The sequence below is a fragment of the Lissotriton helveticus genome, chromosome 7 (genome assembly GCF_964261635.1).
Source record: "Lissotriton helveticus chromosome 7, aLisHel1.1, whole genome shotgun sequence".
In the NCBI taxonomy this organism is placed as follows: Eukaryota; Metazoa; Chordata; class Amphibia; order Caudata; family Salamandridae; genus Lissotriton; species Lissotriton helveticus.
Genome location: NC_136068.1, coordinates 1,929,113,606 through 1,929,129,396, shown reverse-complemented (window position 1 = coordinate 1,929,129,396; position 15,791 = coordinate 1,929,113,606). Strand labels below are relative to the sequence as shown.

Below are 15,791 nucleotides of genomic sequence, written 5' to 3'. Positions count from 1 at the left end.
CGCCGTGAAGCTAGAGGGGAGGAAAGGATGGGTCCATCTGTCCCATATAAAGAAATTCCATGGAGTTCGTGAAAAGACTTTTGCTAAGGACTGTTCTACTCCTAAAGACTGCCTAAAAACAGACTCTGAACTTGACTCTGAACTTAAAGTTCCCCTGTTAGAGAAAACTCCGCAGCAGGAGTATAAACTGAAGCTCCGGTCTAGTAAAATAAGTCAGCCAGTTTAATTGTCTAAGTCCCTCTCGGGTGAAACGGTTAGACAGGTTCCTGACATGTATGAGATAGACCCCCATAGTGAGAGAGTTAGTCAAAACTCTATAAAATGTATCATTGTTCTAAGTTTCTTATTAATCTTGAGTCTAATGGTTACCTGCACAAGTTATGCTTTACATTTATGTTTTCCAATTTCACATGTAAATAAGTTTTCTAATGCTACAGTAGAGCACACATTTAGTGATCTGCCTCCTCACGAGCTATCCTATCGTCTTGCTATGCGAAATAATACATTTATCAGAATGTTACACTATTCACACCAGACCAGCAATGCCACTAATTGTTGGGTGTGTGGTCGACTCCCCCCTTTCCAGACACCGAAAGGGAGTTCTGCCGCTCTTTCCTTATCCGTTTTCACATAATGGTTCGTGTGGAGCATGGTCCACTTTAACGTCATCCTCCAATGATATGTCCCTTCTGAACAGAACATGTTTTCCAGACAAGCAAGGTCTCCCCCATAGAACAGGGTTAGATCTAGAAAATGAAGTATATGATTTGGGTAATTATTCTTCGAATTTCATGGTCCTGAATGTTCAGTCTGATACTACTCCAGATTTGCCTGCTATTTCAGTACTACCAGTCAAAGGCGAATTATGTGTCAGAAAGAATGGTTCCGCACATGTAGGACATAGTGATTGTACTACTATTGTCAAATATAGTGACAGTGGGAAATCTATTTTCAAAGCCTCACGTCATTCTTATTTTGTTTGTGGTCAGACCGCATATGTTCGTCTGCCCTTCGATTGGGATGGAACATGTTACATTGCCTTCCTACTGCCACCAGTTTTTCTAGCCCCATCTGATTATCACAGAAACACACATCTAGTACACGTCAGACCTAGAAGGGAGATCGAGTCCCCAATTGTCGATCAAACTGAAACCACTCTAGAACAGTATCAAGACTTTAATAAAGGTTTCTTCTTCTTTATAGGACCTGTCCAGAATAGTAAGTTAATACGTAGACTAACCAGAACCCTTGAAGCAGTAGTGAATGAGACTACTTCTGCTCTAGGTAACTTAACTGAAGAGCAATCTGCTATGAGATTTGTCGTGCTCCAAAATCGTCTCGTTCTTGACGTCATACTGGCCGATAGAGGAGGAGCATGTAGAGTCATCGGATCTAGTTGCTGCATTTTCATTCCTAATAACGCGCCGTCTGTTTATTCAGCTATAACCAGACTTCATAAAATTGCCCATCAGTTACACCAGAATCCAGGCACCTGGACATGGTCCGGTTGGCTCTGGAGTATCATATCTGCCTGGGGATGGAAAGTATTGTCATTCCTAGGTATTGCAGTGATGATCATATTCAGTTGCTGCCTCTGTATACAATGTGGCCCTGCGATTTGCGGCATGTGTGCTACCTCTTGTATTCCTAGTCCTAAATCCCGTTCCAAGACAATTCGAGACGAGCAAATGATACTATATGAAATGATAGATGGTATCATGAATATTGATGTTTCCTGATGGAAACGTAGGGCACAAGAAGGGAATGTGGAAAAGTAAATTTTGCCATGTTATATGTGCCTACGTGTTCCCCATCTTATGTTATATGTGCATGATCGATATGCATGTATTCCCCTCTGATCGATTAAAGACGCAATTACAGTTGTGTCCATCCCTAGTATGCCAGTTTCCAGTCTTCGTGAAAGCAACGAATATTAGGCCTATGTAAACCTACGTTGCCACATTACACAGTGTGCACGTTAAGTCATTGAGTTGTCCCCGTTTCTAGGCCTCAAAAGGGCCCGGACTCAGATTCAGCTCCTGTCTCCTGAACCCTCTCAGAGGAGCGATACAGCCCCCACCTGCATCCCTGACCCTTAACTTACTTCATGCCTCGCAGTGCCCGGCCCGGCCTGGCTCTGCCTCCCAGTCTGCCAAGAGTATGTTATGTTTCTAGTTATCAGTCCAGCCCTCCTTCTCTGCATTCCTGAGCTACTGAATCGCATCAATAGTTTCCGTCATGGTCTAGCCTTTATGTCTCCATGTAAGAGAAATACTGTATTAATATTCATAGAATATTCCTCGCCACGCAACATATGTAGAATTATGCATGCACCAGTCTTAGTGTCTAGTAGCCTTTGTCCTGATAACTTTTGGATTCTATCAACATGTTCTCCAAACACTAGATACCAGATATAAGATAGGTACATGTCGCTCTGACACTCCAGACTTTAGTCTCCTCTTCTAGCGCAGAAGTCATAGCCCCAGTTTCCCCTGGTAACACGTCATTGCCCGTTTGCGCGCATACATATTCTGTTACGTTTACATCACATGTCTATGTACACGCCCTGTACACGCCTTCTTGTTACATCATTTTGCCCTTATCTTTCGCGACTGTTACGAACCACGCCTACTGCTACGCCTACTGTATTGAATGTAATGTATTTGTTTAAGTATATATACTGTACACCCATGTTAAAAGTTACCCCAATTTGCTTCCCCATTCCTTGTCCGTTCCCAGGCAGCTGCCGTGCCTTCCTTCCCGTACAGGCTGTCCTGTTCCTGTCCTTTATGCCTATTAAAGCCTGTGACTCAAGATACCTCGAATCCTGACTCTTATTTATTGAGCTACCTGTTTATAGAGTATCCTGAAAAATAGAACCGGTAATTAATTATTTATTTACCACACACCCACGCAACGCCACTCACCCAAACAACACCACTCACACACGCAACGCAACTCATCCACGCAACCCCACTCATCCACGCAACCCCACTCACACACGCAACGCCACTCACATACGCAACGCCACTCACACACGCAACGCCACTCACACACGCAACGCATCCACGCAACCCCACTCACACACGCAACGCCACTCACATACGCAACGCCACTCACACACGCAACGCCACTCACACACGCAACGCAACTCATCCACGCAACCCCACTCATCCACGCAACCCCACTCATCGATGCAACGCCACTCACACACGCAACGCCACTCACACACGCAACGCCACTCACACACGCAACGCAACTCATCATATTGTGCTGCAAAACTAAATACTTATAAGGTCCTACAAGCGAGACCTATTGGCAATGCCAATGCTTGTTCTGTCTACGGCTGTGTTCTTCTCTTTCACTATTTTCAACTTCTTGCTCTCACCCTGTTCTTTAATCTTGTTAGCCTGGCCAGCTTTCATGATCTTTGTACTTGGGTCGTTTTGTTGTTTGTGTGAGGGAACGTGTGGTTATCTTTTGTGAGAAAGGCAGATGATGCATGTGTTGTTTGTACTTTCTTTTGCTGTTATCTTTCCACTATTCTTCTTTTAATTTTCATAAACAATTATCTCAGCTTCTGTTCCAATGCTCATTTCTGTTCTCACTGCATTGTCTAGGTTTGCTCACTGCTGTTTGTTAAATTTGACTTTGGCATGGTTTGCTAATAATGTTGTGGGCGCTATGGTCATTTAATGTGTCCCTCATTCTGGAGTCCTCCTTCCACCTCCGCTGCTGCTTTAGGTTTGGCAGCTGCAGCGGGAACACCAGGATGAGCGGTCGTGGGTTTTCTTTCTCCCATGCATGTTAACAAATAAAGACCTTCAAACTAAACCTTGGCGTTAGAGTCTGTGTGGAGCCTGTTCAAGGCCCCAGAGCTTCCGAGAGCCTTACATATTAAACGTGTACACTGGAAGGCAACAAAGGCGCCGAGGTGAAGAGCTGAGCAGGACAAGGTCCAAGTACAGACACCATACATGCCAACAGATCCGCTTCCGGAAGGAGGCGCACACCTTTTACGGTGAAAATGGCTTGATTTTAGCAGTTTTCCGCCTAAAACTGCTTTTAATCCACTTCAATGGCGAGAAGGACATCTCACTACTTTTTTTTTTAACTCCTTTTTTCTTGTGTCAGAAATGTCGGCATGTATGAAAACAGGTAAAAATAGAAATAAAGATAAGACTCTAGTACCACAAATATGAATGGAAAAGTTACGTACAAGTGCGGATTATTCGTCAAACTAAATGACTAAAAAAATCAATTCTCTGCGACGCCGTGAACTTCAGTCAGCCCGGCCTGTGGCGGTTTATGTTCGTTGTGCTGTAGGAGGCGACGTCACATCCGCTTCCGGTGCTCCGGCTGGACGTACGCAGACTCCACTGCGCAGGCGCACACGAACGTTGCAGTCCTACAGAGCGTGCGCGACGGGTAGGTGTCTCTGCTCTGCGCATGCGCAGTGGTCTAGGTGTGCAGAGAATGGTGGAAGCACCCCCAGCTGCTTCACATCTGTTTCTGTAGCTCCTCGAGGCCTCGCGCTCTTCATTATAATGAGCCGAGTTGGTGCTCTTTGCAGTCTGTTCTCTTCTTATTTGTCTCTACGGTCCCTGCCAGACATCACCTGGTACCTGGGAGAATTGTAATGGAAATCAGGGGAGGATTACTGCAGCAGGGTCCAGGAATGGTGAGTGGTATTCGTTTGAATGTTGTTATTTATTGATAGCCTGTGCCAAGGGGCACCAGGGCGTGTTACACTCGTACTGTGTGCTTCCTTGAGACAGGCCCATGCTTTGATTCAACTGTCCCATACACATGCATTGATTCAAATGTCCCATACACATGCATTGATTCAACTGTCCCACAAGCATGCATTGATTCAACTGTCCCATACACATGCATTGATTCAACTGTCCCATACACATGCATTGATTCAACTGTCCCATAAGCATGCATTGATTCAACTGTCCCATAAGCATGCATTGATTCAACTGTCCCGTAAGCATGCATTGATTCAACTGTCCCATACACATGCATTGATTCAACTGTCCCATAAGCATGCATTGATTCAACTGTCCCATAAGCATGCATTGATTCAACTGTCCCATACGCATGCATTGATTCAGCTGTCCCGTAAGCATGCATTGATTCAACTGTCCCATAAGCATGCATTGATTCAACTGTCCCATACGCATGCATTGATTCAGCTGTCCCGTAAGCATGCATTGATTCAACTGTCCCATAAGCATGCATTGATTCAACTGTCCCATAAGCATGCATTGATTCAACTGTCCCATAAGCATGCATTGATTCAACTGCCCCACAAGCATGCATTGATTCAACTGTCCCATACACATGCATTGATTCAACTGTCCCGTAAGCATGCATTGATTCAAATGTCCCATAAGCATGCATTGATTCAACTGTCCCATAAGCATGCATTGATTCAAATGTCCCATAAGCATGCATTGATTCAACTGTCCCGTAAGCATGCATTGATTCAAATGTCCCATAAGCATGCATTGATTCAACTGTCCCATAAGCATGCATTGATTCAACTGCCCCACAAGCATGCATTGATTCAACTGTCCCATACACATGCATTGATTCAACTGTCCCGTAAGCATGCATTGATTCAAATGTCCCATAAGCATGCATTGATTCAACTGTCCCATAAGCATGCATTGATTCAACTGTCCCATAAGCATGCATTGATTCAACTGTCCCATAAGCATGCATTGATTCAACTGTCCCATAAGCATGCATTGATTCAACTGCCCCACAAGCATGCATTGATTCAACTGTCCCATACACATGCATTGATTCAACTGTCCCGTAAGCATGCATTGATTCAAATGTCCCATAAGCATGCATTGATTCAACTGTCCCATAAGCATGCATTGATTCAACTGTCCCATACACATGCATTGATTCAACTGTCCCATACACATGCATTGATTCAACTGTCCCATACACATGCATTGATTCAACTGTCCCATACACATGCATTGATTCAAATGTCCCATACACATGCATTGATTCAACTGTCTCACAAGCATGCATTGATTCAACTGTCTCACAAGCATGCATTGATTCAAATGTCCCATAAGCATGCATTGATTCAACTGCCCCACAAGCATGCATTGATTAAACTGTCCCACAAGCATGCATTGATTCAACTGTCCCATAAGCATGCATTGATTCAACTGTCCCATACACATGCATTGATTCAACTGTCCCATACACATGCATTGATTCAACTGTCCCATACACATGCATTGATTCAAATGTCCCATACACATGCATTGATTCAACTGTCCCACAAGCATGCATTGATTCAACTGTCCCATACACATGCATTGATTCAACTGTCCCATACACATGCATTGATTCAACTGTCCCGTAAGCATGCATTGATTCAAATGTCCCATACGCATGCATTGATTCAACTGTCCCATAAGCATGCATTGATTCAACTGTCTCACAAGCATGCATTGATTCAAATGTCCCATAAGCATGCATTGATTCAACTGTCCCATAAGCATGCATTGATTCAAATGTCCCATAAGCATGCATTGATTCAGCTGTCCCATACACATGCATTGATTCAACTGTCCCATACACATGCATTGATTCAACTGTCCCATACACATGCATTGATTCAACTGTCCCATACACATGCATTGATTCAACTGTCCCATAAGCATGCATTGATTCAACTGCCCCACAAGCATGCATTGATTCAACTGTCCCATACACATGCATTGATTCAACTGTCCCGTAAGCATGCATTGATTCAAATGTCCCATAAGCATGCATTGATTCAACTGTCCCATAAGCATGCATTGATTCAACTGTCCCATACACATGCATTGATTCAACTGTCCCATACACATGCATTGATTCAACTGTCCCATACACATGCATTGATTCAACTGTCCCATACACATGCATTGATTCAACTGTCCCATACACATGCATTGATTCAACTGTCCCATACACATGCCTTGATTCAACTGTCCCACAAGCATGCATTGATTCAACTGTCCCATACACATGCATTGATTCAACTGTCCCATACACATGCATTGATTCAACTGTCCCATACACATGCATTGATTCAAATGTCCCATACACATGCATTGATTCAACTGTCCCACAAGCATGCATTGATTCAACTGTCCCATACACATGCATTGATTCAACTGTCCCATACACATGCATTGATTCAACTGTCCCGTAAGCATGCATTGATTCAAATGTCCCATAAGCATGCATTGATTCAACTGTCCCATAAGCATGCATTGATTCAACTGTCTCACAAGCATGCATTGATTCAAATGTCCCATAAGCATGCATTGATTCAACTGCCCCACAAGCATGCATTGATTCAACTGTCCCACAAGCATGCATTGATTCAACTGTCCCATAAGCATGCATTGATTCAACTGTCCCATAAGCATGCATTGATTCAACTGTCCCATAAGCATGCATTGATTCAACTGTCTCACAAGCATGCATTGATTCAAATGTCCCATAAGCATGCATTGATTCAACTGCCCCACAAGCATGCATTGATTCAACTGTCCCATACGCATGCATTGATTCAACTGTCCCATAAGCATGCATTGATTCAACTGTCCCATAAGCATGCATTGATTCAACTGTCCCATAAGCATGCATTGATTCAACTGTCCCATAAGCATGCATTGATTCAACTGTCCCATAAGCATGCATTGATTCAACTGTCCCATAAGCATGCATTGATTCAACTGTCCCGTAAGCATGCATTGATTCAACTTTCCCATAAGCATGCATTGATTCAACTGTCTCATAAGCATGCATTGATTCAACTGCCCCACAAGCATGCATTGATTCAACTGTCCCACAAGCATGCATTGATTCAAATGTCCCATAAGCAACTGTCCCATAAGCATGCATTGATTCAACTGTCCCATACGCATGCATTGATTCAACTGTCCCATACGCATGCATTGATTCAACTGTCCCATAAGCATGCATTGATTCAACTGTCCCATACGCATGCATTGATTCAACTGTCCCATAAGCATGCATTGATTCAACTGTCCCATAAGCATGCATTGATTCAACTGTCCCACAAGCATGCATTGATTCAACTGTCCCATAAGCATGCATTGATTCAACTGTCCCATAAGCATGCATTGATTCAACTGTCCCATAAGCATGCATTGATTCAACTGTCCCATAAGCATGCATTGATTCAACTGTCCCATACGCATGCATTGATTCAACTGTCCCATAAGCATGCATTGATTCAACTGTCCCATAAGCATGCATTGATTCAACTGCCCCACAAGCATGCATTGATTCAACTGTCCCACAAGCATGCATTGATTCAACTGTCCCATACGCATGCATTGATTCAGCTGTCCCATACACATGCATTGATTCAGCTGTCCCATAAGCATGCATTGATTCAACTGTCCCATACGCATGCATTGATTCAACTGTCCCATAAGCATGCATTGATTCAACTGTCCCATAAGCATGCATTGATTCAACTGTCCCATAAGCATGTATTGATTCAACTGTCCCATAAGCATGCATTGATTCAACTGTCCCATAAGCATGCATTGATTCAGCTGTCCCATACACATGCATTGATTCAGCTGTCCCATACACATGCATTGATTCAACTGTCCCATACACATGCATTGATTCAACTGTCCCATACACATGCATTGATTCAACTGTCCCATACACATGCATTGATTCAACTGTCCCATACACATGCATTGATTCAACTGTCCCATAAGCATGCATTGTGTTGGACCTGGCCCTTTTCTGGCAGGTTCACCCCAAAACTTTTTGCTTTTGCCTAGCCTGTTTCTGTGACCTGGTGTTGATGATTTTAGGCCTCTGCGTACTTTTTCACTGTGGAACAGTGTAAAGTGCGTGAGCTTTCTGTGTATGTGTGGTGAGTGACCTGCCCTCCCATAGGAATGCATTGGGGAATATGTGTGACCATGGTAGTTCCTGATGTGTGGGGAGTACAGGGTCGAGTTTGGTATGTGGGAACTCGTGAGATTGAATGCTGCGTAATGATGTATGTGGCATGAATGTGTCTAGTGTGGAAGTGCCACTTCTAGACATGGGTGTGCGTGTGTAGTGAGTCTTCTGGCACGTGATTGGCTGGAGCCTGGCTCCAGGAAGTCTGGATGGGTCTGCCCAGTAGTGAGTATTGAGATTAGCATGCTGAGGTGAGGGGAGGGGTGCACCTGAGTCCTGAATAGGGCTTGGCTTTCCCCACACAATGCTGGCTCCACCCCCCTGTGGTGCGACTGAGGACCCTGTCCTGACTAGTGGATGGAAAGGGTGGCTGGGGAAAACAAAGTACTCCAAAACCAGCTGCGACTGGTTTCTCCCCCACCCTGCACCTTTAGACAAAGGTTTTTGCTGTAAAAAAAAGGGGCTGTGTCCCCTTACAAAATGTTCTTGTTTCTGACTTGAATCCTGCCATGGGCGTGCTGCTGCTTGGGCCCAGGAGAAGGCTTGCCTCCCTGGGCCCCGCCGAGACCCTGGATACCTGATGGACTGCTGATGTCCTGGACCTTGTCCTGGGATCCTCTGCTGGATGCTGGGACCCCTTTGCTATGGGAGTCTTTGCCCTGGGGGCTTGATGGACTCTTCCCCCTTAGCGCCTGGGAGCGCTTCATTTTTACTTGGACCTTGGTTTGTGCCTGAAGCGCTGGGGGAGGGCTTTATTGCCTATAGCGCTGGGAGCGCTTTCTGCTTTATCTTGGAGCGTTTCTCCACCCCGCATTTTGTGTGAGGCGCAGCCGGTGTCCACCCGGTCTCATCCCGCTTATTATTTACATTGTGGAAGGAGCCCACCCCGTGCTTTGGCGGAGAAATTGCAGCATTGGCCTCGGCAGCGCGATCGGAGCCAAGAGGCTCGTCAGTAGGGCCGCGCTGCCATTGGCTGCCCCCACGAAGAGTTGCCGCGCAGCCATTGGCTGCCCACCGGAAGGAGAGAGCTGCGTCATCACCGGGGCTCCTATGAGCGAGGGAGAGCCCCGGTCTGGCTGGTGGAGCCCGCGCTGCCGGAGGGGACCCGGGGAGCGGGTCGGGAAGCTGTCTCCACCCGAGCGAGGCTCTCACAAGTGAGAGAGCCCCGCGCTGCCAAGAAAGCACCGCCCGGACCGAAGGAGACTGAGACCGGAGTCCGCATCCCGGTGAGTGCGTGCAGTGCGTTGGGCCGAGCCCCAGAGAGGCGCCGACCTCTGGAGCCTTCTTCTTTGGAGCCACGAGGCTCTGGGAGCAGTTTGTTCATTCCGAGCCGAGCGAGGCTCTGGGGCATTGCTTTGTTGTGGAGCCCAGAGAGGCTTGTGACCGCGTTGCTTTACGTGGAGCCCAGAGAGGCTCCTGGCTGCATTTCTTTACTTGGAGCCCAGAGAGGCTCGTGGGGCAATTTGTTTGCGAGCCCAGAAACGCTCTAGAGGGTACATATGTGTTTAGAGCCTCGAGGCTCCCACGTTCACGGGGCATTGTTGTCTAGAGAGTCTCTATGGCTCCATTATGTGGCGCAATTTGCTTGAAGGGCTACTGAGAGCCCATGCCGCAGTTTTGTTATTTCCCAGCTGCCCAGCAATTAGTGGGCAGCTGCATCGTTTAGGTTTTCCGCCGGTGGCGCACCCCTGACTGACGCTGCTTTGGCAGCGCGCCCTGACATTCTGGACACAGGGCTTTTTGAGTTCCCTTGTTGGATGGCCAGTTGGCCAGGGGGCTGGTATATGATTTCTGCGCAATATGGTTTTACTATGCTTATAATGGTAATTACCTAATGTGATTTTTGCGCAATGTGATGTTACTGTGATTGTGAGGTTACTTTACCTGTGTGGGTTTATGTTAGTGAGAGTTTACTTCACTGTGAGTCACGCCCCTAAATGTGAGTTATGCTTAGGGGGAAGAGTCTAATGTGTTTAGACTAGTGAGAGATTGCCTACTATAGTTTTTACTGGTTAGGCCCAAATGTGAGTTATGCGTAATGTGCTATGCCATTTTCCTGTGACACCTCTGAATGTGATCTATGCATTATGTGTCTTACCTACACCTCTGAATGTTTTTATGCATCATGTGTTTTCCTGTGCTGCACCTCTGAATTTGTTTTAATGCGTCATGTGCCTTTCTTACACCGCTGAATGTATGTTTATGCATCATGTGTTTTCCTTCCCTACACCTCTGAATGTTGTGATGCATCATGTGTAATGTGTTCTTGCCTATGCCCCTACATGTATGGTGATATTTAGGTGGTTGTTCTTTCCAGTACAGGTGTGCTAAAGTGATTATTATTCTATGATCTACAAAGTGCTATTTCTAACAGTATTTCTGCTAAGTGCTGATTCTGACAGTGGCCCTGTCCTGTAAATAATCCCTTGTGAATATTGCCCGTGCCAGTTGGCACAATGTATATTGTGTGATTACTATCTGATGTGTTTTTGACAATACAAAAGTTATTGTTATATAACCTTTTGTGGTGTGCCTAGGATGTTGTTGCTGTTGTGTGCGTGCGCAAATGCTTTACACATTGCCTCCGGGATAAGCCTGTCTGCTCGTGCCAAGCTACCAAGGGGGTGAGCAGGGATTATCTTGGCGTGTGACTCCCTTGCCCTCACTAGAATGGTGGTTTCTGCCTGGCTTTGGCGTCAGCCTTAGCCTACCAGAAATCCCAGTTCTAACACATTGATTCAACAGTCCCATAAGCATGCATTGATTCAACTGTCCCATAAGCATGCATTGATTCAACTGTCCCATAAGCATGCATTGATTCAAATGTCCCATAAGCATGCATTGATTCAAATGTCCCATAAGCATGCATTGATTCAAATGTCCCATAAGCATGCATTGATTCAACTGTCCCATAAGCATGCATTGATTCAACTGTCCCATAAGCATGCATTGATTCAACTGTCCCATAAGCATGCATTGATTCAAATGTCCCATAAGCATGCATTGATTCAACAGTCCCATAAGCATACAAACGCCAGAAAGGATGCTGTTTGCCTCACCTCAGGGGATCTCTTATTCCAGATCATGACCTTTAGCCCAAGCAGGAGTTGGCCGGAGTGGGCTCTTTGTGGCCGTGTAGGAGAACTTTACTCTACTGATCCCAGGAGTTTGCACGAGGGCAGCCATTGGCCAGGATTTCTGGCAATTGCATAACGTCCCCTTAGTCTTCCAATACACCTGAGTCCTGGGCAGGGCCACTATAATTATGTGGCATGGCTGAGTAAATTATGCGGCAAGAAAAGCCAAATTATGCAGCACATTTTGTAATAGCATTACTACATTATTTCGTCATTTTTAAACTTTGTAACACTGTTACACCTCATTAGTACAATTTTAACACCCAAATAAAGCAATAAGCAATAGGTAGGTGACAAGTCCAGCTTTGCAAAGAGCCATCCACTGTGCAGCAAAATGTCTTGCTGCATTAAAAAAAACTTTTGAACTGTTTGAGCTAGAAACAACATTTTTGTTTGTTAAAGTCTGCAGTTTATATGAAAGATGAATGGTCTATGTGGCAAACGCGGCAAATCAATAATTATGCGAAAATCGCAGTGGGTGCACAATCACATCATTCCAGGGGTCCTGGTGTTGGGCATCATGTTGAAGCTTGTTGTTTTTCTAGAGTCCACCATGAGTGGAAAAGTAGTTATGTGGTGACGCTGCAACTTGTGGCCCCCCACTCTGACGTTGGGTTTTTAAGAACCATTGAGCTCCAGCATAATGTCATTGTTGGTGGGTGTGATGTGTCACTTAGACCTACATGGCCTGTATCAAATTGCAGTTTTTGTATACATCTTTCCAGTTTGCTATGCTTTTTTCAGCTCACACAAGCTGGATGTACTCTCTTTTTAGGGATTGTTCCTTCTGTTAATCTCTTTGGTCTCACACCAAACTTTGATCTTAGTATCGGCTCTCTTTCGTTTATGGAGCTGGTGTCTCCCTTTGCATTATTTTCTCTTTGGAAGTCGTGCATGTCCTCCCATTTTGTCTCCTTGTGGGCGATACCCTCCACCCCTACTACTGTGTCATCACCCAGCTCATCCCTCATGCTTCCTCCTGGAACCACCGATTCCACTTTTCCTACCTGGATCAACACTCATGGCCTTCAGCTGAATCCAAGGCCGAGGTTTGCCTTGTTTCCCACACCAGGCTTCCTTTGGCACTGTAGGCTCCTTATACGGCACCCTTAGGACACTATTTGCTCTTGCTCAACTCAGTGCTTGGTGCTCCATGCTCAATTGTGTCCACATTCTTTCTCCTTTTCTTCTGAGATTGATTTGTGACAGTGCAGACTTCATGTCAGGTGCTTTGATATCTTTGGGCTTTGGTTGTGCTGTATTTATTTATTTAGTGGTTTATAGAGCCCAAACGGGACCCGTTAGGGTATCAAGGCTCTTTACAGAGATAACAAGCTAATTTCAAAGATTAGGAGCATATTATCATGAATACACTTAAGGGAGAAAATACAGACGACCGCAGGAGCAGGGGAGGACTGCACATCACCAGCCTCTGCCCATTAGGGTATCCGTGAGGTACAAATTAAGCAGTAAGTTACACATTGTCCATGATACCAGAGTCGCGTAAGTTTAATCTACAAAGTCTAGTGAGGCTTAAAAGGGTGATGTTCATATTGGCAGAGATGGTATTCTTCTGATGTTTGGCGGCAGCGAGTTCTAGATTCTAGGTGCGGCCCCAGATAAAGCTCTGTTGTAAGTTTTCTTCTTCCGGAAGAAGGGTGGTTTCAGCACAAGATCCCTGGCACTCCTGGAGTGCCTGTCTTCCCCAGCTACCTCAATTTTATGAGCAAGATACAAAGGTGACTTAGAGTGTAGTGCTTTGTGTGTGATACAGGCCAATTTGAGTTGTATTCTGGCTTCGTAAGGAAGCCAATTCTGGGCCATCTGGTGCATTGAAATGTGGTAGAATTTTGTGAACCTGTTTAGAGTCTTGCAGTTGCGTTGAGGCAGGCTTTTAGGGATCTTGTGCATACCAGAGAGGGTTAGACATCCAAATTCAATCCTAGATATAACTAATGCCTGTTCTGTCATTTTTAGGTCCCATGTATCCAGGAATGGTTTGAGATTTCTCAGGTAGATCAGGTGAAACCTGGCATTTTTAGCCAGTGTGTGAAAGCGAGCTCGCATGTTCAGGTTCTTTTCCAGTGTGGTCAGGGTGCAGTTCAGTGCAGTGATCGATTTGGTCCATTTAAGTATGTCAGTGGAGCTTTTGTGAGGGGGAAATTGGTAAGAATTCAGTTTTTTTCACATTAAGTTTGAGCTGGTTGCTATCAAGCCATTGTACAGTCAGCTTTAGAGCCTCGTGCATTGTTTTGATCTCTTCTAGGGATGAAACTTTGATGTAGATCTGTGTGTCATCTGCATACATATGGAAAGAGATGTTGCAGTTGCATATAATTTCAGTTAAAGGTTCCAATTAGAGGTTAAAAAGAGTTGGGGAGAGAGTTGAGCCTTGCAGGACTCTGATCATAATTGGGGAAGGAGAGGATAGATTTCGATTAACTAAGAACCTTTGAGATCGGTTTAGCAAGAAAGATTGAAACCATTCAAGAACGGTTCCCCCTAAACCATCCTGTTTTTGAGACGATCTAGTATCTTCTCATGGTTAACTGTGTCGAACGCCGGCGATAGGTCCATAAGAATTAAGAGACAAGTTTTGTCATGGTCTAGAGCTTGAAGGGCATCATCTACTATATGGAGAATAGTAGTTTCAGTACTGTGATCTGGCCTGAAACCAGATTGGCAATCGTCTAGCAGATTTAATTTGGCAATGTGTTGGCTATGTTGTTGTTGCACACGTTTCTAGAGCACTTTCGCTAGTAAAGGAATATTAGATATGGGTCTGAAATTGTCCGGTTCAGTGTGTTTTTTTTTAAATGGGGATGACTTGATTAGTTTTTAGTGAGTCTGGTATAGACCCTTGCATTAGGGAAGAGTTGATTAATGTAGTCCAGATGGGTAGGATATATTGGTTGGTTGCGGACAGACAATTGGAGGGGAAGGGGTCATTGAAGTGGTTATTCGGTTTTATGGACGATAGAATTTTCGGGATGTTGTGGTCGTCATATAGATTGAAGGTAGTCCAGCAAGCTTCTGTTTTGGGTACTGCCTGACTGATGTGTGTAGATACGTTGATTTGTGCCGCCGATGGATGAGACTTGACGATAGCAGTGAAATTCAGCTCGTTTCTTAAACAGTCGATTTTGGCTGAGAAGATGGAATTGAACTCATCACAGTTTATTCGGGATTTTGTTTCTTCTTTAGAGGATTTGGCCAGTTTGTTTGTTTGATTTACCATTTCAAAGAGCTTACAATGTCTATTCTTAGCGTTCTCCAGTTCCAATCTAAATAATTGCTTTTGTTTAGATTTGAGAAGGCTTTTGTTGTATGCATTCCTGGTCTTTCTAAGAAGTTTTAGCTGGGGGGAGGAAGGGTGTTGTCATCATTTCTTTTCTGTTAGTTGCAGATTTCTCCTTTAATTGTTTAGGGAACCATTAAACCAGGGATTTTTGCTTTTAACCTGGATTCTTTTCAATGTTAACGGGGCCAGTGAGTCGATTATATCCGACATTGTTGCGCTTGCATTTGATAGCTTGGGGGGAGATCCTTCACACAACGTGCTGACAGTTTCTCATAGTCTAAGCTATTTTTTTGTGTTTCTAAGCCATAGCTTTAGTTTCACTGGTTGCACTGGTCTTTTCTTCAGTGCGCCCGGTATTAGGAAGGTAA

At 44.8% G+C, this 15,791-nt stretch overlaps 2 protein-coding genes across 7 annotated transcripts in view; one reads left to right on the top strand and one right to left on the bottom strand.

Annotated features, from left to right (window-relative positions):
• The window catches only part of LOC144770912 (uncharacterized), a 347,728-nt gene extending 343,375 nt beyond the window's left edge, over positions 1–4,353 (bottom strand). For 4 of the 6 annotated variants that reach the window (XM_078655722.1, XM_078655727.1, XM_078655721.1 and 1 more), the window contains exon 1: positions 4,220–4,353. The gene's annotated coding sequence lies outside the window, so the exon portion shown is untranslated. The remainder of the gene's footprint in view (positions 1–4,219) is intronic. The other 2 variants (XM_078655724.1, XM_078655728.1) reach the window with 1 other exon arrangement.
• Positions 4,354–4,458: 105 nt separating this feature from the next.
• The window catches only part of LOC144767887 (uncharacterized), an 82,357-nt gene continuing 71,024 nt past the window's right edge, over positions 4,459–15,791 (top strand). The window contains exon 1 of the mRNA XM_078651238.1: positions 4,459–4,681. Coding sequence (XP_078507364.1) covers positions 4,640–4,681 — 42 coding nt within the window. The 5' untranslated portion in view covers positions 4,459–4,639. The remainder of the gene's footprint in view (positions 4,682–15,791) is intronic.